The 27,271-nt window shown below is 36.9% G+C and overlaps 2 protein-coding genes across 8 annotated transcripts in view; one reads left to right on the top strand and one right to left on the bottom strand.

The window, feature by feature from the left end:
- Window positions 1–26,283, top strand: part of ZNF391 (zinc finger protein 391) — a 70,075-nt gene extending 43,792 nt beyond the window's left edge. For 2 of the 4 annotated variants that reach the window (XR_006735328.1, XR_006735330.1), the window contains one exon: window positions 5,442–6,362. The gene's annotated coding sequence lies outside the window, so the exon portion shown is untranslated. Of the gene's footprint in view, window positions 1–5,441; window positions 6,363–26,179 lie in introns of those variants that run through there. The other 2 variants (XR_006735329.1, XR_006735333.1) reach the window with 2 other exon arrangements.
- Window positions 1,800–21,961, bottom strand: ZNF184 (zinc finger protein 184). Of its 4 annotated transcripts, none has more exons than XM_045551957.1 (7): window positions 21,875–21,961; window positions 21,363–21,557; window positions 21,094–21,246; window positions 16,952–17,019; window positions 8,019–8,145; window positions 7,553–7,648; window positions 1,800–4,260 (listed from the first exon to the last, which is right to left on the bottom strand). In XM_045551957.1, the coding sequence occupies exons 3-7, from the start codon at window positions 21,098–21,100 to the stop codon at window positions 2,300–2,302; spliced, it is 2,259 nt and encodes a 752-aa protein (XP_045407913.1). In that variant the 5' UTR covers window positions 21,101–21,246; window positions 21,363–21,557; window positions 21,875–21,961; the 3' UTR covers window positions 1,800–2,299. The 4 variants fall into 4 exon arrangements, with proteins under 4 accessions (XP_045407913.1, XP_045407911.1, XP_045407914.1 ...); XM_045551955.1 differs by having other exon boundaries at window positions 21,801–21,939; XM_045551958.1 differs by having other exon boundaries at window positions 21,914–21,930.
- Window positions 26,284–27,271: the final 988 nt, after the last annotated feature.

Consider the following 27,271-nt stretch of genomic DNA (forward strand, 5'->3'; position numbering starts at 1 on the left):
GTTCCCATTACAGACTCCGGTGTTTTCAATTTTGGGACCTCCTTTGACACAGGACTCCTCACCTGGATATAGAAACTTCATTTCCTTTAATATGGGGGTGGCTCAGATACCAAGCAAAGCTTATCCTAAAACTTGGTATCCATTCTTAACAGTTTCCACCTCTATGCAATGAGATAACCATAATTCCTACATAACGAAAGCCTTGAGAAATTAAAAAATTATCAAGATGACATTCCTTTATAGATGTTTCAGGACAACACAAAAAGGTCTTGAGTTTTTTTTGTTTGTTTGTTTAAGACAAGGTCTTACTCTGTCGCCCAGGCTAGAATGCAGTGGTGTCATCATAGCTCACTGCAACCTCAAACTCCTGGGCTCAAGCAATCCTCCTGTCTCAGCCTCCTGAGTAGCTGAACTATAGGTGCATGCTGCCACACCTGGCTAATTTTTCTATTTTTTATAGAGATGGAGTCTCACTCTTGCTCAGGCTGGGTCCTGAGATTTAAATGGCTACATTTTCGTTTCCTGAATTGTTTTTTACTGCCTGGCATCTTCAGTTAAGGTGACAAAATTTCTATGCAGGTCACTGGCATTTATAAAAGCAAAAAGGACTGCACTGATTTTTTTTCATTTGTAGGAATCTGCAGCACCCCCCTTGTCCAAACTTGTTTATGGGAAGAGTCTAAAACAAATAAGAATAAATTTCTATGATGCCTTCTGTTTTCAGAGCTCAAAATTAAGCTGAGAAATTACCAACTGTTCTTAAAAGAGCTAACCTGATAACTAGAATATATCTGGAGAAAATATTCAAGACCCAGCACTTTACAGCTAAACCCATATTTGTTTTTAGCTGAAACGTTATCATGACCAGGGCCACCACAAATGGCCACATAGGCTGTGGACTGCATCTCTCCAGGGGTGTTGTTTGCACTGTCATCTGCTTCCAATGTGAGGTGGCCAAGGACAAGTGAAATGACCATTACTTTACACTGCCATTTAATTTGTGTACTTTGGTGAAGAAGGAAATTAACCCTATCTTCCAGAGCTTGTGAAAACCCAACTTACAAAACAGGATGACAGTCAAAATTACATTATGTATACTGAATAGCTAATCTGTGAGGCTTCTAGAAGCAGCCACAAGATGATATTAACTAAATGAGTGCATACTGAAATATAAGCCAATTTTTCTTTCTAAGGTACACATGGAGTTGGAAAAAAAATATGTGGATGCCTAGAGCCTTGGCAATAAAATTTTGTAGAGTTCTTCAGGTGTTATGGACTGAATATGTCCTCTCAAAATTCCTATGTTAAAAGCCTAATCCCCAATGTGATGGTATTAGGAGGTTGGGCCTTTGGGTGGTGGTTAGGTCATGAAAGTAGAACCTTCACAAATGGGATTAGTGCCCTTATAAAAAGATATGAGAGCTTGCTCTCTCTGTGTTGTTCACTATGTAAAGACACAACAAGACGACAGCTGTCTGTAACCAGGAAGTGGGCCCTCACCCAACATTGGATCTGCCGGCACCTTGATCTTGGATTTCCCAGCCTCCAGAACTGTGAAAAACAGATTTCAGTTGTTTAGGCCACCTAGTCTATGGTAATTTATTATAACAGCATAAGTTGACTAAGACACCCGGTGATTCCAATATATAGTCAAGGTTAAATAACAGTGGTTTAAGCTGTAGAAGCAGATCTCCGTAGTTGTGATAAACTCCTAGAATATTAAAAACATACTAGAAGAGGAAATAATATGTTTTAATACTCCTACTGAGTTAGGCCATTATATGCAAGTGAAGTTTTAATTTGAGGGTACTATATAATTCTTTTTATTAGGAACCAGTTACCTAAACAACTTAAGTGCGTTAAAACAAGAGCATAATAGATCCCCAGTATAGTTACTGAGGCACAAATTCCTTCTATTGGCAAAACATGCATAAACATACACATTCTAGATGCAACACAGCAAAATGCTGATGTATAGTAAACCTATTCAAGAATATACTGTAAGTATACAAAAGTTATTATAAAATGCCAAACTACCTTTTAAATCATCTACTCCAAATCTCTCATTCCACAGAGGAACTAAAGCTTAAAACAGTTGAGTTTTCCAATGTCACAAAGTTGCTTAGTAACATAATTGGATTAATTCAGCCCAATGTAGTTTCCATTCCATAGCATGATAGTACATGATACTGAAAAGTTAAAGTATTTTAAGCAGTTTCTAAATCCACTCTGATTCTTCAGTACTTAACAAAAGGACAAACTAAATATATCCCCTAAATTTATGATGTTCCTAGAATGGTCATATGCCAGGATGCAGTCTCTGATGTTTGTTAAGAGCAGAACGGTATCTGAAGGCTTTTCCACAGTCATTACATCCAAAAGGCTTCTCTCCTGAATGAATTCTCTGATGCTGGATAAGGTATGTGCTCTGGCTGAAAGTCTTTCTGCATTCATTACAGTTATATGGTTTCTCTCCAGTATGAGTATTCTGATGTTCAGTCAGATGAGTGCTCCGGCTAAAGGCTTTGTCACATTCATTGCACTTATAGGGCTTCTCTCCAGTGTGAATTCGCTGATGCTGAGTCAGATGGGAGCTCTGGCTAAAAGTCTTATCACATTTATTACACTGGTAGGGTTTTTCTTCTGTGTGAGTTTTCTGATGTTGAGCAAGAGATGAACAATGTCGAAAGGCTTTACCACACTCAGCACACTCATAAGGCTTTGCTCCTGTATGAATTCTCTTATGTTGCGTAAGGTGTATGTTCTGGTTGAATGCTCTCCCACATTCATTACACTTGTAAGGTCTTTCTCCAGTATGAATTTTCCTGTGCTGAATAAGGGATGAGCCATAACTGAAGGTTTTCCCACATTCATGACACTGGTAGGGTTTCTCTCCAGTATGAATTCTTTCATGCTTAGCAAGAGATGAACTCCGAATAAAGGCTTTTCCACATTCCTTGCATTCATAGGCTTTCTCTTGAGTATGAGTTTTCTGATGTTGATTAAGGTTTGAGAGATAACTGAAAGCCTTTCCACATTCATTGCATTCAAAGGGCTTTTCTCTGGTGTGAATTCTCCGATGTTGAGTAAGGGATGAGCAGTAACTGAAGGCCTTTCCACATTCATTGCATTTGTAAGGTTTTTCTCCAGTATGAATTTTCAGATGTTGAGCAAGGGATGACCAATAACTAAAAGACTTTCCACATTCTGCACAATCATAGGGTTTCTCCCCAGTATGTGTTTTTTGGTGCTGAGTGAGGTTTGAGTGCTGGCTGAAAGCTTTCCCACATTCATTGCATTCATACGGTTTTTCACCAGTATGAATCATATGATGACGGATAAATGTTGAGGGCCCATTGAATGCCTTCCCACATTCGTTACATTTGTAGGTTTTCTCTCCAGTATGAATTTTTTGATGTTGAGTAAGGTGTGTGCTCCTGGTGAAGGTTTTGTCACATTCATCACATTTAAAAGGTTTTTCTCCTGTATGAATTTTCTGATGTTCCATAAAGTGGCCTCTCTGGCTAAAGGCTTTTCCACACTCATTACAAGTATATGGCTTCTCACCCGTATGAATTCTCTGATGCTGAACAAGATGGGTCCTCTGGCTAAAGGCTTTCCCACATTCGTCACATTTATAGGGTTTTTCTCCAGTGTGAATTCTTTGATGTTGAGTAAGAGATGGACCCTCAATGAAGCCTTTTCCACACTGATCACATTTATATGGTTTATCTCCAGTATGAATTCTTTGATGGTTTATAAGGTTTTCACTCCGGCTGAAGGCTTTTTCACATTCATTACATTTGTAGGGTTTTTCTCCAGTATGTGTTCTTTGATGCCGAATAAGAGCCGAACAATAACTAAAAGCTTTCCCACATTCATTGCACTTACAAGATTTCTCTTTTTTAATTGGGTTTGAATTCTGTTTGACACTTGTTTTAGTAGAGGTCTTTTCTGGAGATATTTCTTGTTGTGTTATGAAGCTTGAACTCACATTGATGTTTTTCCCAAATTCATTATTTACAGGGCCTCTCTCCCAAGGGGATATTGTCTTTTCAGTTATTTTTATTTCCCTTGGAAGTGTCTGTTGGTTTGTCTGCTGCCTCTCTAGATTGCCTTCAGATTCCCAGGTTTCTAAGAAATTAGAACTCCAAGAATTATCCCTTTTGTGTTTTTCTACTAGTACCTCTGGAGATGGCTCTTCATCAGAAATGTCAGGCTCTGGGGCTGCCACACTATTTTTGGCTCTTATCTCCCAGTCTGAAAGAAAAAGAAAATGTCAGTATTTTTTGAATAGAAAAAAGCAAAACTGCCATTGTAGGAATGATCCAATTAAACTAAAAATAAAGCCCTCCAGAAATTCTGATAGTTTTCAAATATATAGCTATATTATTTGGGAAGAAAGTTGGAAGGAGCTAAGGAGAATGATAAATAAAAATAAAAGTGGCACAAGAATGTCTAATTCAATTTCATAGATAATCTCTAAGAACCACTAAGAGAACTCCATTTAAGGTGATAAGTTAATTTAAAAGGTGACCATAGAGATGGCTAAGAGGAGACAGAGATGTACTGAATCTGAAGGAGGCAGTCTGAACTGGGGTTTTTTGCTAATGAACAACAAAATAAAAATCCAAGAATCTTTACCCTGGAACACAGACAGAATGGTCATGTTATTGCTAGAAATGGGAGAGTTGTAAATAGCAGAGGAAATAATTTAAGGGGGAAAGATAGCAAGTTCAAGTCTAGGCAATTTAAGAATTAGGAAACGTAATGGAGGACTGGACTGTAATAGTGTTTGTGAAAGTGGAAGATGCCAAAAGTAGCAGAAAAACCAGGATGTTCAAATGTAGGATAGAAAGTATCAGCTCAAAAGAGGAAGGAAAAGAATAGCTAAAACCATATATGTATCGGAGGAAGAGCAGAAATAGGGGGAAGATCCTTGAGAGTATTTAGGGTAATAGGATGAATAAAATATACTAATGAAAGAAAGCGGTTTATTAGCAAATATACAAAATAAAAGAATAAACAAAAAGACAGGAAAATACACAGTCAGGAAGTAGAGTGCTGCCCAAGATACGACGACTAGAAGCAGGGTAGTCACTGCTGGCAGTATCCTTAAAAACCAAAGGCTGTGTTTAACACAACACTTCTTCAATTCCACTGGTAACAAGAGTTACAGCAGACCCCAGAGAATCCTGAATCTTTCCCATGCTGTGAGCCCAGTCACTACCACTATGACTATCACTGCATGTAGGAACAGTGAGGCAGCACCCAGAGCTGCCTGCCATCCCCTCCACACCTGGCACCGTGGGTAAGGGTGCAGTGTGCATCAGTGTAGGCAGCCTCATAGCACCAGAATTTCTCTAGCAGGGACAAGATCAACAAACACATGCTTTGGCAATGGCTAATTCTTTAAGAAATGAATGTATTTTCATCAACAGAAATGACACCAAGGAAGTTATGTTTGTACAGAAGGTGGCCATAAAGAAAACCTCCTGGCAGTAGTTTGCAGTGAAGGATGTGGAGACCATGGAATCTGATGCTGTTAAAGGAGGAAAGGGCATGTAAGTGGCATATCTCCAAATGTGGCTGGAATTTCAGTTGAAGGCAACATGAGCTAGATCATGACCAATGTTATCTACATTGTATCTCTTCAACTCAATAACCAACAGACTTACCAGAATATCTGGGGTGGGCAAAGACTGAAGGACTGGAGAAAGTTCCAAAAGACCAGATTGAACAATACCATCCCTACTGCAGAAAGCAATGCCCACATTACTATACACAAGGTCTATTGGCATTGACCACAGTATTCTGACAGCTGTGCATGAAGAAGTTATCCAGGGTGCTGAGAACCAGGGTATAAAAGAACAAGGTATACAAGTGAGACAGAATACACATCTGGGTTATAGATCACAATTCTGCAGGGGCCAGGTCACCAAGATAGCCCCAAGAAGAGGGCAATAAAGAGGATGAGAAAAATGATGGAGACTAGGCCCAGGGCCAGTGGCCATCTCAATGTAGGTACTGCCATAATTTCAATTACCTGTAGAGATATCTACAAAACTTTATGTCATTTTTATAGAGATAAAAGCACCCAACTCACCAGCTAAGAATACATCTGTTCCAGATGCTAAAGAAAACAGAACTGAGTGCTGATTTACCAAGACTACCATCATCAAGTCAAATTCTAGCAATAAAAAGTAAACAAAAGTATGGAGCTCAATACCTCAAGTGTTTGCCTTCTGTACACTGACCAGATAACTGGAGCTAACTACATTATTATCTATGCAACATGGGGAGTTTTGTTATTTTTACCTAAATAAATCTCTTTTTGGTAAAGACTGGTGTTTTTTGAAAATCCTGGGTTTTTCAATAAACATTTAAGTGTTTTAAAACTGTTTTCCATCTGATCAAGTTGAGATTTTTTTTAAACTTCATTGTTAATTTGTAATAAAATTTGACAACTTGCTTTTCCCAAAAGTTAACTAACTGTAAGCACCAGTTAATAAAGCTCATATTTTTTAATTAAGTTTTCTAAATTATAAAACCATCTTTTAGGAGAAAGATTTTAAAGATATGATATGAAAAAAGGGATTCATGGTTGGAGAAAGACAGAAAAGAGGGAGCGAGAGAGAAAGAGAGGGAGGGAAGAGAGAGAAAGAAGAGAAATGTTATATTCTATGCAACCCAGTTGGACATTCATAATGCCTGATTGCCTATTAAGAAAATCTCTGAGTGGTACTACAGTAAGAAATTTGCTAAAATTTTAGCTAATCCAGCATTTCCCAAATTTGAATGTAGTACACATTTTTCCCCACCTATTCCCTACTAACTCTGGAGATGTATCCCTTATTTAGAGTGACTAGGTTTGTACATTTTTCCAGGGTCAGATCTTTGAAAAGGTTACTTTGTACAGTTTGGAAACTGATGATTTAGAAGAAAGTTATTCATATCTTCAAAGATAGTATGATAAAGTGATAGAATCAGAACTATACATGAGATTAAGAAAGGATTAGGTGATAAAGAAATGAAGGCTGCAGGTATGGAGCTCTGTTTCATTGAGTTTGGCTGGGAAAGAAAAGAGAGACATAGGATGGGATGGTAGCAAGAAAGATTCACAGTGTTAAGTAAATGTATTTGGAAATATAGGCTATCTATTTTGTCTGAAGGTACTAGGGATGGAGCCCATCAATCCAAAATAGAAAATTGTAAGAACTGAAAAGTGAGGTGATAATTATGAGATCAGGGTCCCAAAGGAAGTGGAAAGAGATGGAATCCAGAGTACAGGTCAAGAGGTTGACTTTAGATAAAGGTAGGAAGGACACCTCCTCTAAAAGAAGTATAAAAATAGAATACAGATTGAGACAGTTAGTGACATGATAAAGAGTAAGAGAGTCCAGAACAGAGTCCAGAACAGATGGCTTCCCATTTCTTCATAAGAGATACTTTAAAGAGAAGTGAGTACATCTATACTTCAGACATAAAATTCTCTCTTATCAGGCTGGCAGTTAGAATTAATGATACTCATCTGTTGGCATCTTTTACTTACCTGCAAAGGTACCTACTGGAATGCCTGGTTCTATGACCCATGGCTCTGTTCCTTGCTCTAAATGGGAAATCACATCAGGTTTGGAAACTTGGAGTCCTGCTCGTGGGGAGAAAAAAAAAAAAAGAAATCTGCCTCCAGTAAGAGAAAAGTACCATATCAGAATTCAATCTCACCATTTTGTCTTTAGGAAAAATAACATGTAGGATAAATCTGATGGGAGTGGAAAGCATACCAAGCTTCAGAGTTACAAATTCCCAGACATGGTAAGGGTATAATCTGGGAACTAATCTTGGTTGAGGAAAATTATTAGTTTGTCCCTCTGCTTGTTAGGAGAGTAGAAACTTTTTCAAAACTTCCAAAATTGGTACCTGTTGGTCCCTAAACTTAAAGGCAAAACTCACCTAAGCACAAGACGAACGCTCTTCCTCCACATCCCCTGATATTAACTCAGCAAAGTCATCCTTACCTATAGAGACCAGGTGTGTATAATTTTCCAATGTCACATCCCTAAACAAATCTCTCTGGACAGGATCCAGCTGTTTCCATTCTTCCTGGGTAAAGTCTACTATGACATCCTTGAAGGTCACTGATTCCTGAAATACCAAACATATTTCTGGTTAGCCATAAAGCATTTACCTAGAAAAAGGGTAAAGTTAGCAATACTTACAGAAGAAAGATCATCTATCTCAAAGTGATCTTGACATTTCCTCCTTTGTAAAATAAATATAAAAAGAGCATCTGACCCACAGTGTTAGTATAAGAATTAGATAAGAAAGGTTCCATGTGAAATGCTTATTTAGGGTCTGGCATATAAATGCTGAGTCAGTATGGCTACTGTTGTGTTCATTATTGTCATCATGATCATCTTTTCTGTGTTTTAAGTTAATTAATAGAATAACTATTATTGTCAATATTTTTTATGACCTACAATGTGCAAGAATAGCAAAAGATTTTTTCAAAAAGAATGGGGGACTTGCCCTGCTACATTTCAAAATATAGCAAAAGATAAAGTAATTTAAACAGAGTGGCCTAATACAAAATAAAACAAAATGAAATAAAATAGAGAGTCCAGAAACAGACTCGTTTTATAAGAGTTGAAAGAGATTAAGCAGCTTTCAAATTAATTAAATTAAAAGTCAGTTCAAAGTCAAATTAGTTAAGATGGATTAGTCACTAAATTGTGCTTTAACAAATGACTGTAAAAAAAATTCAGGTGATGAGTGCCAGGAGCACTGGAGAATGAGAACGGACGCGCTTGGGATTCTGACTCGGGGGGATGGGCAGGACATGGACAATGTATATGACCTAAACTTATGTATCCCCATGATGAGCTGAAATAAAAAAAAAAAAAAAAAAAAAAATTCAGGTGAATTCCTTACATAACAATATACAAAAAAATTTCTACTGGCTAAAAGATTAAATTTCAAAAAAAAAGCTAAAACAAAAAGGTAGAATAAAAAACAGGAAAATAGTCATATAAGCTTGAAATGTATAAGGCAAAAATTATAAGACAAAGAGAGACTGACAGATATAATTACCACATAACAATGTAAAACTTCTATAAGATACCAAAAACAAAAGGCAATTTAACTAAAAAGCTTCTGCACAGCAATGGAAACAATCAACAAATTAAACAAATAACTTGTAGAGGAAGGAAAAATATCTGCAAACTATCATCCAACAAGGGACTAACATCCAAAATATAAAAGGAACTAAAACAGCAACAGCAAAAAAACAATCCCATTAAAAAGTGGGAAAAGGATCTGAATAGACATTTCCCAAAAGACATACAATTGGTCTACAAGTATATGGAAAAATGCTCAACATCACTAATCATCAGAGAAATGCAAATCAAAACCATAATGAGATATCATCTCAACCCAGTTAGAATGGCTAATTATCAAAAAGACAAAAAAATAACAAATGCTGGCAAGGATACACTGTTGGTGGGAATGTAAATTAGTACAGCCATTGTGGAAAACAGTATGGCATTTTTCTTAAAACACTAAATATAGAACTAGCACATGATCCAGCAATCCTGCTACTGGGTATTTATCCAAAGGAAAGGAAATCAGTGTATCAAAGACATACCCGCACCCCCATGTTTATTGCAGCTCTATTCATAATAGCCAAGATAACCTAAGTGTTCACCAATAGATGAATGGATAAAGAAAATGTGGTATATATATATATGTATACATATATATATATATATATACACAAACACACACACACACATTCACACAGAATGGAATATCACTCAGGCATTAAAAAAAAAGAATGAAATCTTGTCATTCGCAGCAACATTCATGAGCCTGGAGGACTTTACGTTAAATAAAATGAGGCAAGCACAGAAAGATAAATATTGCATGTTCTCACTCATGTGGGAGCTAAAAAAAAATTAAGCTCATAGAAGTAGACAGTAGAATCGTGGTTATTATAGGTTGGGAAGGGTAGGGAGGAGGGAAGGATAGGGAGAGGCTGGTTAATGGATACAAAATTACAGGTATATGGGAGGTCCAAGTTACAGGTATAAGTTCTAGTGTTCTGTAGCACTGTAGGGAGAATATGGTTAATAATAATTTAGCATATTATTTCCCAAAAGCTAGAGAGAGGATTTTGAATGTTCACAAGACAAAGAAATAATAAATGTTCAAGGTAATGGATATGCCAATTATCCTGATTTGATCATTACACATTGTATACAAGTATCAACTATTACTCTGTACTCCATAAATAAGTACAATTATTACATAGTTAACTAAAAAGAAAGAAAGATGAACTCACAATAACAACAACAAAAAGGCCAACAACCCAAACAGGCAAGTCACCCAAGAAACTGTTAATAAACCATGAAAAGATGCTCCACTCCACTAAAAATAGTTAAACAATAAGATAGCAGATTGGGTAACACTGCTAATGTGGTCACATACTATGGTGCAAACAGAATCCAAATGCAATCTATCTGGGGGGCAATCTGACAAGATCTATCAAAACTTTAAATGCATATACCATTCAGTCCAGTCTTACTGCATCTAGGAATTTACTCTTCAGAAACACCTCAGAGTACAAAGACATATGAACAAGTTACATTGCAACATCGTTTGTGTGAAGGGGGAAAAAAATCAAACTACATGTCTATTAGTAGGAGAGTGGTTAAAGAATATGTGGCATATATCCATACCAAAACACTTTATGTATACATTTTCAAAATGAGCTATCTCTACCTGTACTGATTAGAAAATATGTGTATATATATTAAAAATAGAATAATGGTATATGATCCCATTTTTATTTTTATGGATAAAGGGAAAGTGTATATGTAAATGCATAGAAAAAAATCTGAAAAAATACCAAACTAAATACTATTGGTGGGACCCCATGGGTAATGGGACCTGGAGAAATGCAGGGGAACTGCCTACTTTTTTTGTTTTTACTAAGTATTTAAAACTGAGTGTACATAAACTTTGTTTTAAAATAGGTGAATATATTAAATCATTGGAACTTCTGCTTCTAACCACAACAGGGCAACTGGACTTGCTTCCCCACTGCAAGCAATAAAACTAAACAATATAATTGCAACAAGTCTTTTCATATTTTGAACAGCAGGCAAGACAGAAGTGAGATACCTGGGAGAAAGGAAATACTAACATAAGCCCCCAAATCCCCTCAACTTTTTGCCTGAGGCACTGCCCAGACTGCAGAGCATGGAGACAGAACTCTAGCAAAGCAGTGGTCTTACCGAGCTGAGGAGACAAAGGTAGCAGTTCAGAAATACTGAGGCAGGGAATTTGTAGACTAGATACTAGAGAGGAGGGAGCTGCACAGAGGAAGAGCTCCAAAAATCTGGTGACAACACAATCTCCATGAGCAGTATGAAGTTACCAACATGACATAGCTGAATACAGAGTTGAGAAGAGATGTGCACAATCAGCTCCCACAAACAGTTCCAGCATACTTTGGGAGCAGGGCAAGTCTAGCCTGTGAGGAAAGAGTTTAAGCAGGAGGTCTGCTGGCTCAATCCTTCCTAAATTCCAGGGATCTACGGATCTACGGTTCTGACCCTTGAACAAGCTCTGAAAACTAAACCTTGGAATGTTTACATAGTCACTGATTAATGATGTGATTCTGTGTGCCTGGAACACTGGGCAGGATGTACCAGGCTGTCAGCACTGTTTAAACACATAAATTTATGATGTGTACCAGGTGCCTAGTGTGGGGTCTATACCACAACTGGTCACACTGCATGATATCACAGCCAATGTGATCAGCAATCCTTAAGAATTCTGGACTCTAAGATTCAAGCAGGCTTCCCTGGGTAGACATTTCTCATGTCTCTGTGGATCACAAAGAGAAAGTGCATCTGCACCACCATCACAAAGGGAGGACTTGGAAGCCTGCATCTGATTTCTCTGGACTCTGCTTATGAATATCCTTTTCTTTATGAACTTCTTTTGTATGCTTTGCTGTAATATTCTTTAGCTATAAGTTATGCTACTAAGTCATGGGAGTCATTCCAGTGAATCACCAAACTGAAGGCAAGTCATGAGTCACTGAAACACAGCCCTAGAGTAAGGCTACACTAGATCAATGCTAACAAAGCCTACACTTTAGCTGTGTCCAAGATGGAATTAACAAGAATTAGATTTACTCTTCTGCATGAAATAACCAAAAATTTCCAGGCAAAATGAAACAATTTCTAACACACTGAACCTCATATAATGAAAAACAGTGATCCCTGAGAATCAGAAAACAAATGAGGTGAGCCCTACAACTGCTCCAGTTTACTGCCTTGAGGGTTTCCAAGCACTGGTGCAGGGAGGGGGAAACCAGGAGGAGCCCAACAGATTCCCTGAACTTGAAGAAATAGAACTGAGAGTTTGAGGCAATCAAAGTGACTAGAGTTCACAGGACAAAGTACTGGAGAGGAGAGAACTACACAAAGACAGAAGCAAGGAGATCTGCAGAGTTCCGTCTTGAGTATTCAGCCAAGTACCAGTCAGTTCATAGGTGTGATGAGATTATATGAGTCAGGGAAAGAATCATCCAAAAAATCTCAAGGGACCAGTAGCAGCACTCAAAAAGGGCTAGAAATAGTCTATTCCCATCAGCCAAACTAGAAAACTTCATAATTCATGAGGCACTGGGTAAAATACTCAGAATACTCCTGCCCCAGTAGTGGGGAATAAATTTCCTTAGACTAAATGCTGTTCTGGGCCCACCTAACAAATTTTAAAAGGCCTGAAAGGAACATGCTGTTTTCAGTAACTTAACAGCATCCCAGAATAAGGCTCAAGAATATTTTATACAAATATAAAGATATGCAGAACCCAATAAGGTAAAATTCAGTATGTGGCTTCCAATCAAAGATTATCCGGCATGCAGGGAAGCAGGAAAATATAACCCATAATAATGAGAAAAATCAATCAATTGAAACCAACCCAGAACTGACACAGATGCTAGAATTAACAGACAAGAATATTAAAAGTGTGACTCTATTCCATATGTTCAAAAAGTTAAGAAGAGATGTGGAAATTAAAAAAAAAAAAAAATCTAAATGGAACTTCTAGAGCTGAAAATGAGAATGTTCTGAGAGAGAAAATACATCAGATAGTATTAACACCAGATTAGGCATTGAGAAGAGTAGATCAGTAATTTCGAAGATAGAGAAATAGGGTCAGGCATGGTGGCTTACACTTGTAATTCCAGCACTTTGGGAGGCCAAGGTGGGAGAATCACTTGAGGCCAAGAGTTTGAGATAAGTCTGAGCAACATAGCAAGACCCCATCTCTACAAAAAAATTTAAAAATTAGCCCAGCATGGTGGTGTGTGCCTGCAGTTCCAGCTACTTGGGAGGCTGAGGTGAAAGGATTGCTTGAACCCAGGAGTTCGAGGTTACAGTGAGCTACGATGAGGCCACTTCACTCTGAGTGACAGCGTAAGACCCTATCTCTTAGAAAAAAAAAAAAAAAAGAGGGAAATAGGAACTATCCAAAGTGAAACAGAAAAAAAATAATTTGAAAAAAGAACATTGGGGAGCTATAGGAGAACTTCAAGTGGACCAATATATGTGCAATTGCATGTAGTCCCTGGGCAGGGAGTCAGGCGGTGGGGAGGAAAAAAGAGGAAAGGGAGTCAGAAAAAAAATTTGAAGAAGTAGTAACTGATTATTTTCCAAATCTGATGAAAATTAAAACCACAGATCCTAGAAACTCTATAAAGTACAAGCACAAGAAACACAAAGTGCAAACACCAAGATAAATCATAATCAAATAGCTCAAACTCAGTGATAGAGAAAAATCTTACAAGCAGAGAAAAAGAGACATGTAAATATATAAGAACAAAGATAAAAATGACAGTGGTATTTGTGTCAGAAACAATGCAAGCATGAAGACAATGCAGCAATATCAAATACTAAAAGGAATAAATCTACAAACTAGATTTCAAAAACAAAGGCAAAATAAAGACATTAAAATTAGACATAAAAACCTGAAAGATTCTTTACCAGCAGACCTACACTACAAGAAATGTTAAAGGAAGTTCTTCAACTAGAAGAAAAATGACACCAGATGAAAATATGGATCTATACCAAGGTTTCTCAACTTTGGCACTATTGATATTTTGGACCAGATAATTCCTTTAACTAGTTGCGAGGGGAGGAGGCTGTCCTGTGTAGTAAGGCATCCACGGGCCTCAACCCACTAGATACCAGTAGCACTCCCCACCAAATTAAGACAAACAAAAAAGTTCCCTAACATTAACAAATGTCTCCTGGGGGCAAAATCACCCCCAACTGTAAACCACTGATTTACACAAAGGAATGAAGATCACCAAAAATGGTAACTACATAGGTAAATACATACATTGTTTCCTTGTTATTTAAATCTCTTTCAAAGATAATTGGCTGCTTACACGAAAATAATAACATGGGATTTATAACATATGTATAAGTAAAATATATGGCAACAACAGCATAAAAACCATTTTATGGAAGGCAGAAATAAAAGCACACTATTGTACTTATGCTATTTATGAAGTAGATATTACTTGAAGGTAAATGGTGATAAATTAATTATGTAAACCTAAAGTAACAACTAAAATAGCAAAGAGTTATGGCAATAAGCCAATGAAGGAGATAAAATGGAATCATAAGAATATTCAATCCAAAAGAAGACTAGAGGGGAAAAAAAAGAACAAAGGCAGTACAAATAATAAACAAACAGCAAGATTACAGACTGAAGCTAAACCATATTAACAGTTCCATTAAATTTAACACATTAAGTGTAAAATCATATTAAATATAAATGGTGTAAACATCCCAATTAAAAGGCAGATTTCCAGATTGGACTGAAGAAAAGCAAAACCCAACTACATGGTGCCTGTAAATAACTCACTGTAAATATAAAGATACAAATAAGTTAAAAGCAAAAGGATGGAAAAAGATATACCATGCTGACAGTAACCAACATTAAAGTAAACTTCAAGGCAAGTGATATTACCAGTACTAAAAAAGCCATTCCTCAATGACAAAGGGGTCAACTGATTAAGAGGACATAATCCTAAATCTATATGCACCTAATAAAAGAGTTTCAAAATACATGAAGCAAAAACAGAATAGCAAGTAGAAATAGACAAAACCACAATAGCCTAAGATATCAATACCGTTTTCACAACTGATAAAACAAGTAGATGGAAAATCACTCAGGATATAAAAGACTTGAACAACACTATCAATCTACTTGACTTCACTGATATCTGTGGTATACAGAACAATGTTCATGTCCTAATCCTTAAAGCCTGTAAATATGTTACCTAAAATAGCAAAAGAGACTTTGCAAATGTGACCAAGTTAAGGGACCTTGCAAAGGGGAAATTATTCTAAATTACATGGGTGGGGCCAATGTAATCACAAAGGTCCTAGGACCTCCTAGTGTCCTAGGGGAGAGGCAAGAGAACCAGAGAAGAAAATGTGAAAATAGAAGTCAGAGAGAAATTTGAAGATGTCATAGTGCTGGCTTTGAAGACAGAAGGGGACACAATCCAAGGAACATACCAGCCTCTAAAAGCTGGAAAAGGCAAGGTAACAGATTCTCCCCTACATCCTTCAGAGGAATGCAGCCCTGGCAACCCATTTTGGACTTTTGAGCTCTAAAACCGTAAGACAGTAAATTTGTGTTATGTTAAGCCAACTAAGCTTATGGTGATTAATTACAGCAGCAATAGGAAACTAATACATTTGTAGAACACTCTACCCAACAATAGCAAAATATACATTTTTTTCCAAGTGCTCATTTATTATTTACTGAGATGCAGTATATTCTGGGAAAAAAAAGTCTCAATAAATTTGAAAGGATTTAAGTTATACAAAGTATCTTCTCTGATTATAGTTTCTTCTCTGATTATAGATTATAGATTATAGTTCATTCTCTTGATTGTGGTGATATTTTCATGAGTTTATACATATGTCAAAATGTAACAAATCATATACTTTAAATATGTGCAGTTTATTGTCACAATATACCCCTCAATAAAAAAGCAATACCAAAAGTACTTGGGACTATTTCTTTAGTAAGAAGATTCAGTTGTAGAACAAGAAGTAAGCAGAAGGGAAAGTCTAAGAAGAAAAAGGAGACTGATTAAAGGAGGGCTTGAGGTTGATTATGGCAGATGAAGCAATTGTTACCTTTTCAATCTAAGTTCTCAATCAGTTATCATTTTTTTCCCAAAACATTATCAGGTCACTTTTTCTTCATTAAAAACCATTAATGGTTTACAAATGACCTACAAAATAATGCCTTCAACTTCTCATCCAGACATTTAAGGACTTTCATATTCTAACCTTATTCAACCATTTGTTTACCACTTGCCAAAATAAACCATCTCCTCCAAATTTTTCTAAATCTTGTGTGACACCTGCGAATTCTTACTCGTGAACTTCTGCTTATAATCTTCTCCATACCTACAATACAGCCTCCAACCTTACTTGTTCAAATATCCAAATGTCATCTATCCTTTGAGAGGTGACACAAATGCCCCATCCATGAAATTCTCCTAACCCCTTTAGATTGCATACATTTTTCTGTTCTCTGATTTCTATACTACTCATTTCACCTTTCTTATATTGGCCTGTTTTGTTTTTTAGCAGTCATTTTCTTCTATTCAAATAAAGGATCAAGTTTTGTACTTCTTTTGCTCTCCCATCCCTGGAGCATAGCAAGATACTAAACAACAGATTAAGTGGGGAATATATTAGTTAAAGCTGGAGACGCAGAGCATTGGGCAAATGAGAGCCCAGAATGAATTGCCAACATTGGTTTTTGGACAAAAATATCCCACTGCAAAAGAATATACAATCTCATTGTAAGGAAGAAAATGGCATTTTGGGAAATCCCAACTTACCTGAAAACTGGATGATGGGAATAGAGTATGTCCCCCTTGGAGAAGGGCAGAGTCTGAAGAGGACAGATCTAGGAGAAGAAGAAGCCATAATGAATTCTCTCCAATTTAGTTACTCCCAGCAAACCATAAAGCCCATTTACTTTTCTATTTAAAACTAACAGAAACTATGCCATTTCCTTTACATTTCAGAATCAGAAAAAAATATACAAGAGAACTGCTAACTGGGGCCCTGTTTAAGATTTGCTTTAAGATTCAGTTTTGTCCATAGATACTTAGTTATATGGATCATACAACTCAATCTACAGTCCTCATTGTGTCAAAATATTTCTGCTGCCTTTTCTTTGTTACATATAAAATATGAAGAAGTAATCAGATTACTTTCCAAAAGTCTTCATATGTCCTTTGAAAACTTTGCTATTAATGTAAATTAAATATCACAGTGACATACACTGTTTACACTATCCACCTACCAGAATGTCTTAAACAGACATAGTCAATACTAATTGCTGGCAAGAATACAAAGCAACTGGAACTTTTGCACATTGCTGTGAGGGGTGGGTAAATTTATCAACCCTTAGGAAAGTATACACTAAGTTAAACATAAGTATCTAAGTTAAACATCTGTCTACCCTTGATTTAGCAATTCCACTCCTGTGCACGCACCCATAGAATTGCTTATGTCTATCAGAAGACCTGTACAAGAATGTTCATTGCAAGTTTATTCATAATATTACTAAACTGAAAACAACCCAAATGTATTTCAACAAGAGAAGATATAAACAAACTGTGGTATATTCATACAGGGAATATTATTCCAAAATATAAGAGCTACTAACATAACTAACAACATGGATACATCTCATAAATATAATATTGAGCAAAATAAGCCAGACACAAAAAAATATGTATACTATATGACTACATATATACTAAGGTCAAAAGCAGATTAAACTAATCTATAGTGATGGAAGTTAGAATAGTAGTTATCTCTGGAGGGATTACTGACTGGGCAGATGCACAAGAGAGACTTGTGGGGCATTAGAAACATTACATATCTTGGTTACACTAGTATGCACATATATAAAAGTTCATCAAGATCTACATTTTATGCTTAATATGTGTACACTTTACTGTAACGTATACCTCAATAAACAAAATGAAAACAAACTTTGCTCTTGGGGAGGTCTATTCAGAGTACTGATTGATAGGAAAGCCTGATTCTCAGAACAGCTCCTCTGATAATTTCTCATGCATAATCATGCAAGTCCCTTGTTTTCTCTAGGCTTCAATTTCCTCATCTTTAAAAGTGTGGAAACAATTATCTGACTAATATACCTTTCAAAATGCTGTTAAGGAGGAGACAGTGGTAGGGAAAACTAAACTAGATGTACTGTTTCCACAAAGAAGTAGGCAAGAAGAATTTTATCCCTTTTGAAGTTGAATGTATGCAGTAAGAACAGTGAGGGATGATATCTCTGGAGATAAAATCTGAATTAGAGACATGAGGTATGAAATAGAAACAATAACAATGCTGTAAGAGATACTTGGGAAAAACCAAGAAAAAAAAATCGTAACAGGTAAGGGTCAAGAAGGATATTTATGACCACAGACACAAATGCATCAGATAGGGGCAATAAACCAAGTGAATTTACACCTGAAAAAAAAAAAGAGAGATATACAGTCTTTTAGGTATTACCAAGGCTTGTTGGGATGGAAGTCATAATTGGAATAAGACCCTCAAACGATAGAACTTTTTTTAAAAAACTAAAAAAACTAAGAAGAAACTAAATATAAGGACATTGGGGAACAGCAGAATAAAAAGAAAAGCTAAACAATCAAATGCACAGGACCCACATCATTTCAGGGGATCCAGACTGAACCATTATGGTGCAAGGACAGTCTCTTTGGGATACCACCATTAGGATGGGTCAGTGGCATCTGATTTTAGGCCCAAGATTGAAATTCCAGAGAAATCCCACTGGCCTACTGTGGGTTTCATGATCAAGCCCTGGTTAAAAGGCTGGGTAAAATTTACTGTAATTGACCTGATAAGAGAAATAGACTAAGGGATAGATTACTGTATGCAATGCAATAACCCTGAATGTGAAACCTGATGGAAACTGTAAATAAATCAAAAAGGAGAGAAAAAACAAAAGCAGCACCATGCTGACAGCAGCATGGCATCAACAGCTAAGGCAAGTGGGAATGATGAATATCAACAAAACCTAGATGGTTTCAATTGTCTGGATAAGTATATAAGTTTCATTTTGTAAAAAATGTGTTAATCAAGAAATTCTTGATTTATCTTAATGGTGTCATGCCTCGGAAAGTAGAGGAAGCAATAAGGGAATTATTATCCTTGACTCAATTTTGGCCAGTATGGAAAAACTTTTGTAACAGAAATCTTAAGAAAAAAATGAAGACGTCATCTTGGAGTTTTTAACACTGAAAGAAATTGTTGTACATGGACAGATAGGTATCTAAGACTTTAGGAAAATAAGATCAAGAGAAATACTACCTGAAATCTTACCTGAAGGCAAGATGCTTTTGAATCCAAGTAACAGAAACCAAGAGAACCAACAACAGTTACAGAAACAAACTGTGTGCCTGGCACATAGTAAATGCTTAGTAAGTGTTACAATTAGTATGATTACAAGGGATAGAAGGTCAGGAAAGTTAATCCTAGCTACATAGTTGTAAAAAATCTCCCAGAAAAAAAGAAAAAACAAAGACTTTTAATGAAACCATTTTGGCTGATTTAATTCTTAGGAACTTAGAATTTAAAAGAACATCATAAAAAGACATTAAGGGCAAAAAAAATTGAGAAAAGTATAGCTCAAACCTACATGAATAATTAGGATAATGCTAAGACTTCTTATGATACTATTTTTTACAGATGCAAGAAAAAGGACTGACTACATGATAAGAAGTTAAACCAAACCTGACTGCATAGCCATATCTAAAGAATGTAAAGACAATGACAATGCAGAGGGAAGTCTATAGTGACATGTCACATGGCTTTGTCTTTACCTTGACCTGTTTGATTACATGTAGGAAGAAATAGAAGAAATACTCATCAAATCTGCTAGTGACATAAAGTTGGAAATGACAATTAAAACACTGAAGAAGTAAATTAGGATTCATAATTATTCTGACAGGCTGGAACACTTGTCCAAAAAATTGAGCAATCATAAATATGAAGTCCTGAAATTAAGGATAATAACAATTCCATTACACAAGAATGGCAATGACTAGTTCTCTGCAGTTTATGTAAGAAAGACCTAGGATTTACAATATAATATTGTTGGTTTCTTTTAAAAGCAAATACAATCTGATGCCAAACAGCAGAAATATAATCCCAATCAAAAGAAGTAGTACACCATACTTTCAGGTATTCGTCAAAGGACATCCAAAGAACTATGTTTAGTATTAGGCACTGCATTTCAAGAACAATGCTGACAAGCAGGAGAGTTTTTGGAGAAGAGGTCGAGATATATCACATGGACCCATCAAAGGAACTAAGGCCATATTGCTTATAAAATAATTTATAAGGAGGAGTTTTAACAGCTGAATTCACATATCTTAAGGGCAGCAACGTAAAAGAACTTTTGCTTTGGGGCACTAAGAACTAAGATCGACACAAAAGTTACAGGGACAGGCACTTCTAATATAAGAAACTAAAAAAAAAAAAAGCCAATAAGGGAATAGTCTGCACTCCAAATGGCAAGTTTAATGCCACAATTGTTCTGGCATAGTCTTGACAGACAGCCATCTGCCAAGTATATTTCAAAACTGATTCTTGAATTGAAGGGATGATTACCAAGATTTTTTTTCTGACTACAAGATTATCATTCTAATGTTTAATAAGTAGAAGTCATACAGGGATCACAGATATTCTAAATCGCTGTTCCTTTTCATTCCTCAATATGGATGCCAGGAAAAATTAACTCTTCCCCCAAGTTTCTCCCTATAAGGTAAATATGAGTATTTCCCTGAAATATAATTAAGTTTCTTTACTTACCCCTAAACATACTGTTCCTTCCACCTCTCCTGCCAGCTCTGACACCCAGTATTTGATCCTCCAGTCATGACTGTTCTCTAGCCTCCATTACCCCCGTTCTCCCCTGATTTGTCCCCATTACCTTCCATCTCAGGAGCTCATCTCGTTCCTCCGGAACTTGGACGCCAGGGTTCGCCAAGCAGCCTTCCTCCAGCTCGTAACTCGGTATGACACTCAGATGTCCAGCTCCTCTTGCAGGAAGTCTGAGCTCTTACACACGTTGAGGTTGCCTACCCTAAAAGACACAGGATGGAGTCAGCAGCATACGTCACAAAATCACACCTCATAGTCTTGCAGAGTGGCCAAGAGGTCTTACACAAGAGAAGAGAGGTCTTACACAAGAGGTCTTACCCCAAGAGAGCACTAGAGAGGCATGTACTCCGATGAACAAAAAGAGTGGCGACTGAGTACGCAGGTTCAGGCTCAGATCCAAAAAACCCTTGGTGCCCATCCTACAAGCTGGCCAGGGGCGCCCACAGGCCCGGCCCGTTTCTTCTGGACACAGTTGAGACTCACACCCCTGGGGTCTGATACAGGAAGACACACCTGTTGCGAGAGTAAAAACTGGAAGGTGAACCAGAAGGGCGGGACCCAGCACACGACTTCCTTTTAGGCCGGAACAAAAGAACAAAGCCCTCCAATGGATCAGGGCGGGACCGCCCCACACAGAAGGAGGCGAGGTGCGCCCCCTTCGAGGACTCCCCAGCTTTCTCCCTCAGAGGCCGCTACCCGCGAAACCAGAAGGGTGACGTCACACGCCTGGAGGGCTGGTAGTTGCCATGGTGATACCTGGGCTCCCCTCCCCCTAGCGCGATCCACACCCTCGGCTCCCGGGTCCAGAAGCGCTGTGACAGTCACCAGACCTAACGAACGGAGCCACAGCAGCTGGACTTCCAAAGCACCTCTTTCCACGCCTACAGCCGGCTTCAACGGTCACTTCCGGCCGTGCGGAGACGGCCCCGCCCCGCACGCCAGCTGCTCTGATCGGCGCCCAGCGGGCACACAGGACTACGCTTCCCAGAATGCTCCGCGACGATATTTCGGAACTTCATTTCCCAGAAGCTGCAGCAAACGTGGGCGTTCGCGCTGCGCGGCGCCCGGCGTTCTACTAGCCAGTCATTTGCCCCTGGTTGTTTCAAGCGTTTGTGTGTGCAGAGCAAGGACTCCCAAACTTGCCTGACTGTACTGATTGTAAGAAAGACACATTTACACGCATAGAATTTTGAACCGCAAACAAGTGCTTCACGATGCTTTATTACATGTCCGGCATTCTATTTTGTGTTCTATTCCTTTGTTTTAAAAAATATTGGTAGTTATCCATTAAAATTGCTTTCATGACTCTCAATTGTGTCGCGACCCACATTTTAAGAAATGCTTAAGGAAACCTAGAGGTGGTGTTCCTGTGTTTTACCCCTTAGTATTTCATTTTATATGCCTATGTCAATCAGTACATAGCTGCAAGTGGAGCCCAAAGCCAGTCTGTCAGTGTGTCTTTGGCTGGAAAGAGTCCAATAAGTTGGTGGATTTTCATATTTTTAAAGATGTGACCGTTGCACTTTACTGTGCTTCAGTGCGTCTCCAACATTTGGATAGAATGGACAAGGTCAAGTCTCTCAGCCTGTTGGCTGACAAAACACTAAACCTGAAAATCCTAACACTGAATATACGAAAAATGAACTTACAGTCAAAGTAAAGGGAACAATATTTAAAAGTCTCTAAAAGCAGATTTCAGAAAAGGTCTGTAGGAATTAGAAAACAATTTCAGGAAACAATCTGGTATTCTTAGCTGAATACAGGAAGACATGGCATGAATGGAACAGAAAAGCTGTGAGAGAACAGGCTTGTAATAAAAAGACACTAGATACAAAGGGATAAGAACATATAGCAAGCATATTTAAAATGCAGCAACGTAAAGTCATGTTGGAGAAAAACTGAATTGATGCTGTGGGAAAGGGAATCACTTATGTATAGAATATTCTTTTAAAGCTTCTCCATGATTCAAAAGAAAAAGATGAGTGCAACAGAATAAGAGAAAATGATATGAAGGACAGAGGGTAGAAAGCCAACATGTGGATGATTGGCAATCATAAAGGAGAGACCAGATAAAAACCAGCTATCATTTAACACTTCCTATGTGCCAGGCATCATTCTAAGTGTTTTACATCTATTAACTTATTTAATTCTTAAAACAATCTAATGGAGTTACTTCTTTATTATTATTTCTACTTTACAACAAAGGAAACTGAGAAACAGGTAGGTTGAGTAACTTGCTAACAGTCACATAGCCAGTAAATGGGGAAGCTGTGACTTGAATTTTAGTAATATGGTCCCAAGCACTCCCTCCTAATCTCTAACACTAGAGTCCTTAGTAAAAAAAATACAAAAATTTCCTGAGATTAGGAAAAAATACATCTGTATATTAAAATACTTCATAATGTTCCAGGGAGAGAATAAAAGAGAGTGGGAGAGAGACCTAGGCATCTGCTGGCAAAGAAAATTTAAACCACAGGGGAAAAAAATTACTACAAACAATGAAGAAAAAAAATAGTTATAAAGGATCAAAAGTCAATATGCCTTTATCTTGCTTTAACTACACTAGAAGCTAAGAAACAATGGAATAATAACTGCAGAATTTAAGGGGAAATATCTGTAACCCAAGAATTTTATATCAGCCAAGTTACCTTCAATACATAAAGTCCCAAGATAAATTTTAGTACTGAAAAAGTTTTAGATAATACCACTTAAAATTCCTTTATTTGGCAGATGCAACTGTTTGTGGTAATTTGTTATGGCAGGCCTAGGAAGTTAACACAGATTTTTGTACTGAGGAGAGGGGTGCTACCATAACAAATACCTAAAAATGTTGAAGTGATTTTGGAATTTGGTTAATTGATAGAAGCTGGAAGAATTTTCAGGCACATGAATTTTAGAAGTCTAAAGTGTCTTGGAAAGATGGTTGATAGAAATGTGGACTTTAAAGGCAATTCTGGTGAGGAATGAAAGTGATAGAAGTAAGGAACATGGTAGAGAAAGCTTCACTCAGCTTGGAGAATGCATATATTGTCATGAATAGAACATTGGTGTAAAAAAAAATGAATGTTTAAGAGAATTAAAAGACAAGCCACAGATTGGTAGAAAATATTTGCAAAACACATATCTGATAAAGAACTGATATCCAAAATATAAAAAGAACTCTTAAAACTCAACAATAAGAAAACAAGCAAACCAATTAAAAAATAGGCTAAAGCTCTTACCAGACACTTCACTAAAGAAGATATGTGGATGGCAAATAAGCATATGAAATGATGCTCTACATCATATATCATCAGGGAAATGCAAATTGAAACAACAATGACAGCCCGTTACATACCTACCAAAATCTAGAAGCCCAAAAACAAGTACTGGGAAGGTATGTGTAGCAACATGAATTCTTGTTTCATTGCTGGTGAGAATGCAAAATGGTACAGCCACTTTGGAGGGCAGCTTGGTAATTTCTCACAAAGTTAAACATACTCTTACTATAGGACCTAGCAACTGTGCTCCTTGGTATTTACACAAATGAAAACTTATGTTCATATAAAACTTGCATAAGAATGTTTATAGCAACTTTATAATTGCCAAAACTTGTAAGGGTGAACCCTAGTGTAAATTATGGTCTTTAGTTAGTAATAATTTATGAATATTGGCATATCAATTGTAACAAATGTACCACATTAATACAAGATTTTAATAATATGGAAAACTGGGGGAGGAGGGAAGAGAAAGGGAGTATAGAACTCTCTACTTTCCACTGAATTTTTCTATAAACTTAAGACTGTCCAAAAAAACGAAGTCCATTAATTAAAAAATATATGAAAGTTAAAGGTGTTTCTGGTATGATCTCAGAAGGAAATGAAAAAGATATGATTAGAAACTGAAGGAATGGCGATCCTTGTTATAAAGTGGCAGAGACTTTGCTGAATTGTACTCTATTATTGGGTGGAAAACAAACTTTGTAAGTGATGAACTTGACTATTTGGCTGAGGAGATTTCCAAGAAAAGTGTGGAATGTGCAAGCTGGTTTCTCATTGCTGCTTATAATAAAGTGCATGAGGAAAGACGTAAACTGAGGAAAGAATTCTTAAACAAACAGGAACCAGCACCAGATGATTTGGAAACTTTTCAACCAGACCTTATACAAATGAGGCTTTCCTGTTGATGATAACAGGAAGATCTACATAATTTCTATCTTCAGTGATTTCTCTATCTGCTCTTATCAATTGAGTCTATACATAAAAAGATAAACAACCAAACAACCATAGGAAGTACCATATAGGTGCTCCCTGAGTGTATAGGCAAAATATTTATTGAACACCTACTATGTGCTAAGCACCAGCAAGAAACACTGTCTGCGAAGAAGATAATTTAGTGAATAAAGATCCAAAGTTTATTGAGTTTTTACTTGGTGCCAAGCTCTATTTTAAACATTCTACTTGAATTAATTAATTTAATTAACTCAAAGTGCCAAATAGAGAACAGAAAAAAAATTGAAATTCACAGAAAGTGCATAGATTAATAATTTATATATAACCCTGCCTTATTAATGTGTCATTTTGCACAGCAGGTAGGATTTTGGTAATAACCAGATTTTTTTACTCAAAAAATATGTAATATCTTAGTGTGCTCTTAAAATAAGTATAATGTATGTCATACGTTTTAGTGGCAGGAAAAATATCCTCCTGAGGAAGATTTTTTTTAAAAGAAGAATATTTCCTGAAGTTTAACAAATACACAAAAGCATATGAAAGTGATCAATAAAACTCAATAGATTTACACAAAGCAAACACCCCCATGTACCCAGCACTCAATTTGAGAACTATTAAATAAAACCATTACCAGAATCCGAGGTATTCCTCTGAAGGGAAATAGGACCTTCCAGTCACTGCCTTCCAAGCATAATCAGAATCCTGACTTCTAACACCATAGATTAATTTCACCTGCTTTTGAACTTTCAATAAATGGAATGGACTATAGTATGAATTCTTTGATCTTTGTTTCGCTCAATATTAGTTTGTGAGACTCTTCCATGTGGTTGTGAGTGCTTGTAGTTCTTTCACTCTCGTTGTGGTATGGTATTCCTTGTATGAAAAAAAAAAACTTGGCTAATTATTTATTTATTTTTGAGACAGGATCTGGCTCTGTTTCCCAAGATGGAATGCAATGGCGAGATAATAGCTCACTGCAGCCTTGAACTCCTGGCCTCAAGTGATCCTCCCTCCTGGGCCTCCCAAAGTGCTGAGATTACAGGTATGAGCCACTGTGCATGGCCTTTTTGTATTTTTTTTTTTTTTGCTGTAAATGGACATTCGATTTGTTTCCAGTTTAGGACTCAAATAGAACTTGGATTAGTTTTTGTTTCCTGCAATTAAATCCTGATTCTATCTTTACTGAGATACATTCTCTCACATTTTTATTTTCAATCCAGTAAAAAAAATAAGATTGCAGCTGTGGCCAGCCCCTATTCCCAGTCCCTGTTCATTGTTACCCTAAAATAAACAAACAAGAGTTGATTAGTAATTTTAGTTCAAATATATCACTAATTGCTTTCTAATTTGCTGAGTTGTTTTTAAACATAAAAGATTTTTGATGTTTCTTTGGTATCTAACCTTATTCAAAGCTAAAGTTCCAAATGACTTTAGGAAATATATATGGATATATATGCTTGATAAAAATGTGTACACCAAATAGAAAGGACACAATACGAATGAATTGTAGACAACAATTTTTATAGCATAATTTATATTAATATTTATATGAACACCTGGCCACCCTATCAAAACTGCTTCATGTCTATCCCCTCAAAGTAGTCTTCCATAAAATTAGTGAATTCTTATAGTCCTCTTTGAGACTGCAGGGATGAGAGAATCTTTTTTCTCCCCTCTGGAGGTTGGGTATTTGAGTCTGAGAAATAAAGCTGACAGTAGACAGATTAACAGAAGAAAAAGCATACAAATTTATTATGTGCATACGAATGGGATGGAGAAGTTGCACAAAGTAGGAGACTCAATGAGGGGCCAGATGGTTGAAGTTTAAATAGCATTTTGAGCTACAGAAAGAAATAGGGGCTTTAAGGCTCCTGGAAGGTGGTGGTGAGAACCTTGGAGAGGGTTAGGAAGGAACTGCACTGCAAACAAAGCTTATCTTACTATACAGATAAAGTCTCTCGGCTAGCAGCCCTCAGAACAAGTGGTGAATAGAAGAATAGAAGTCTATCTGCGCGT

Source organism: Lemur catta, chromosome 5, assembly GCF_020740605.2.
Source record: "Lemur catta isolate mLemCat1 chromosome 5, mLemCat1.pri, whole genome shotgun sequence".
Classification (NCBI taxonomy): Eukaryota; Metazoa; Chordata; class Mammalia; order Primates; family Lemuridae; genus Lemur; species Lemur catta.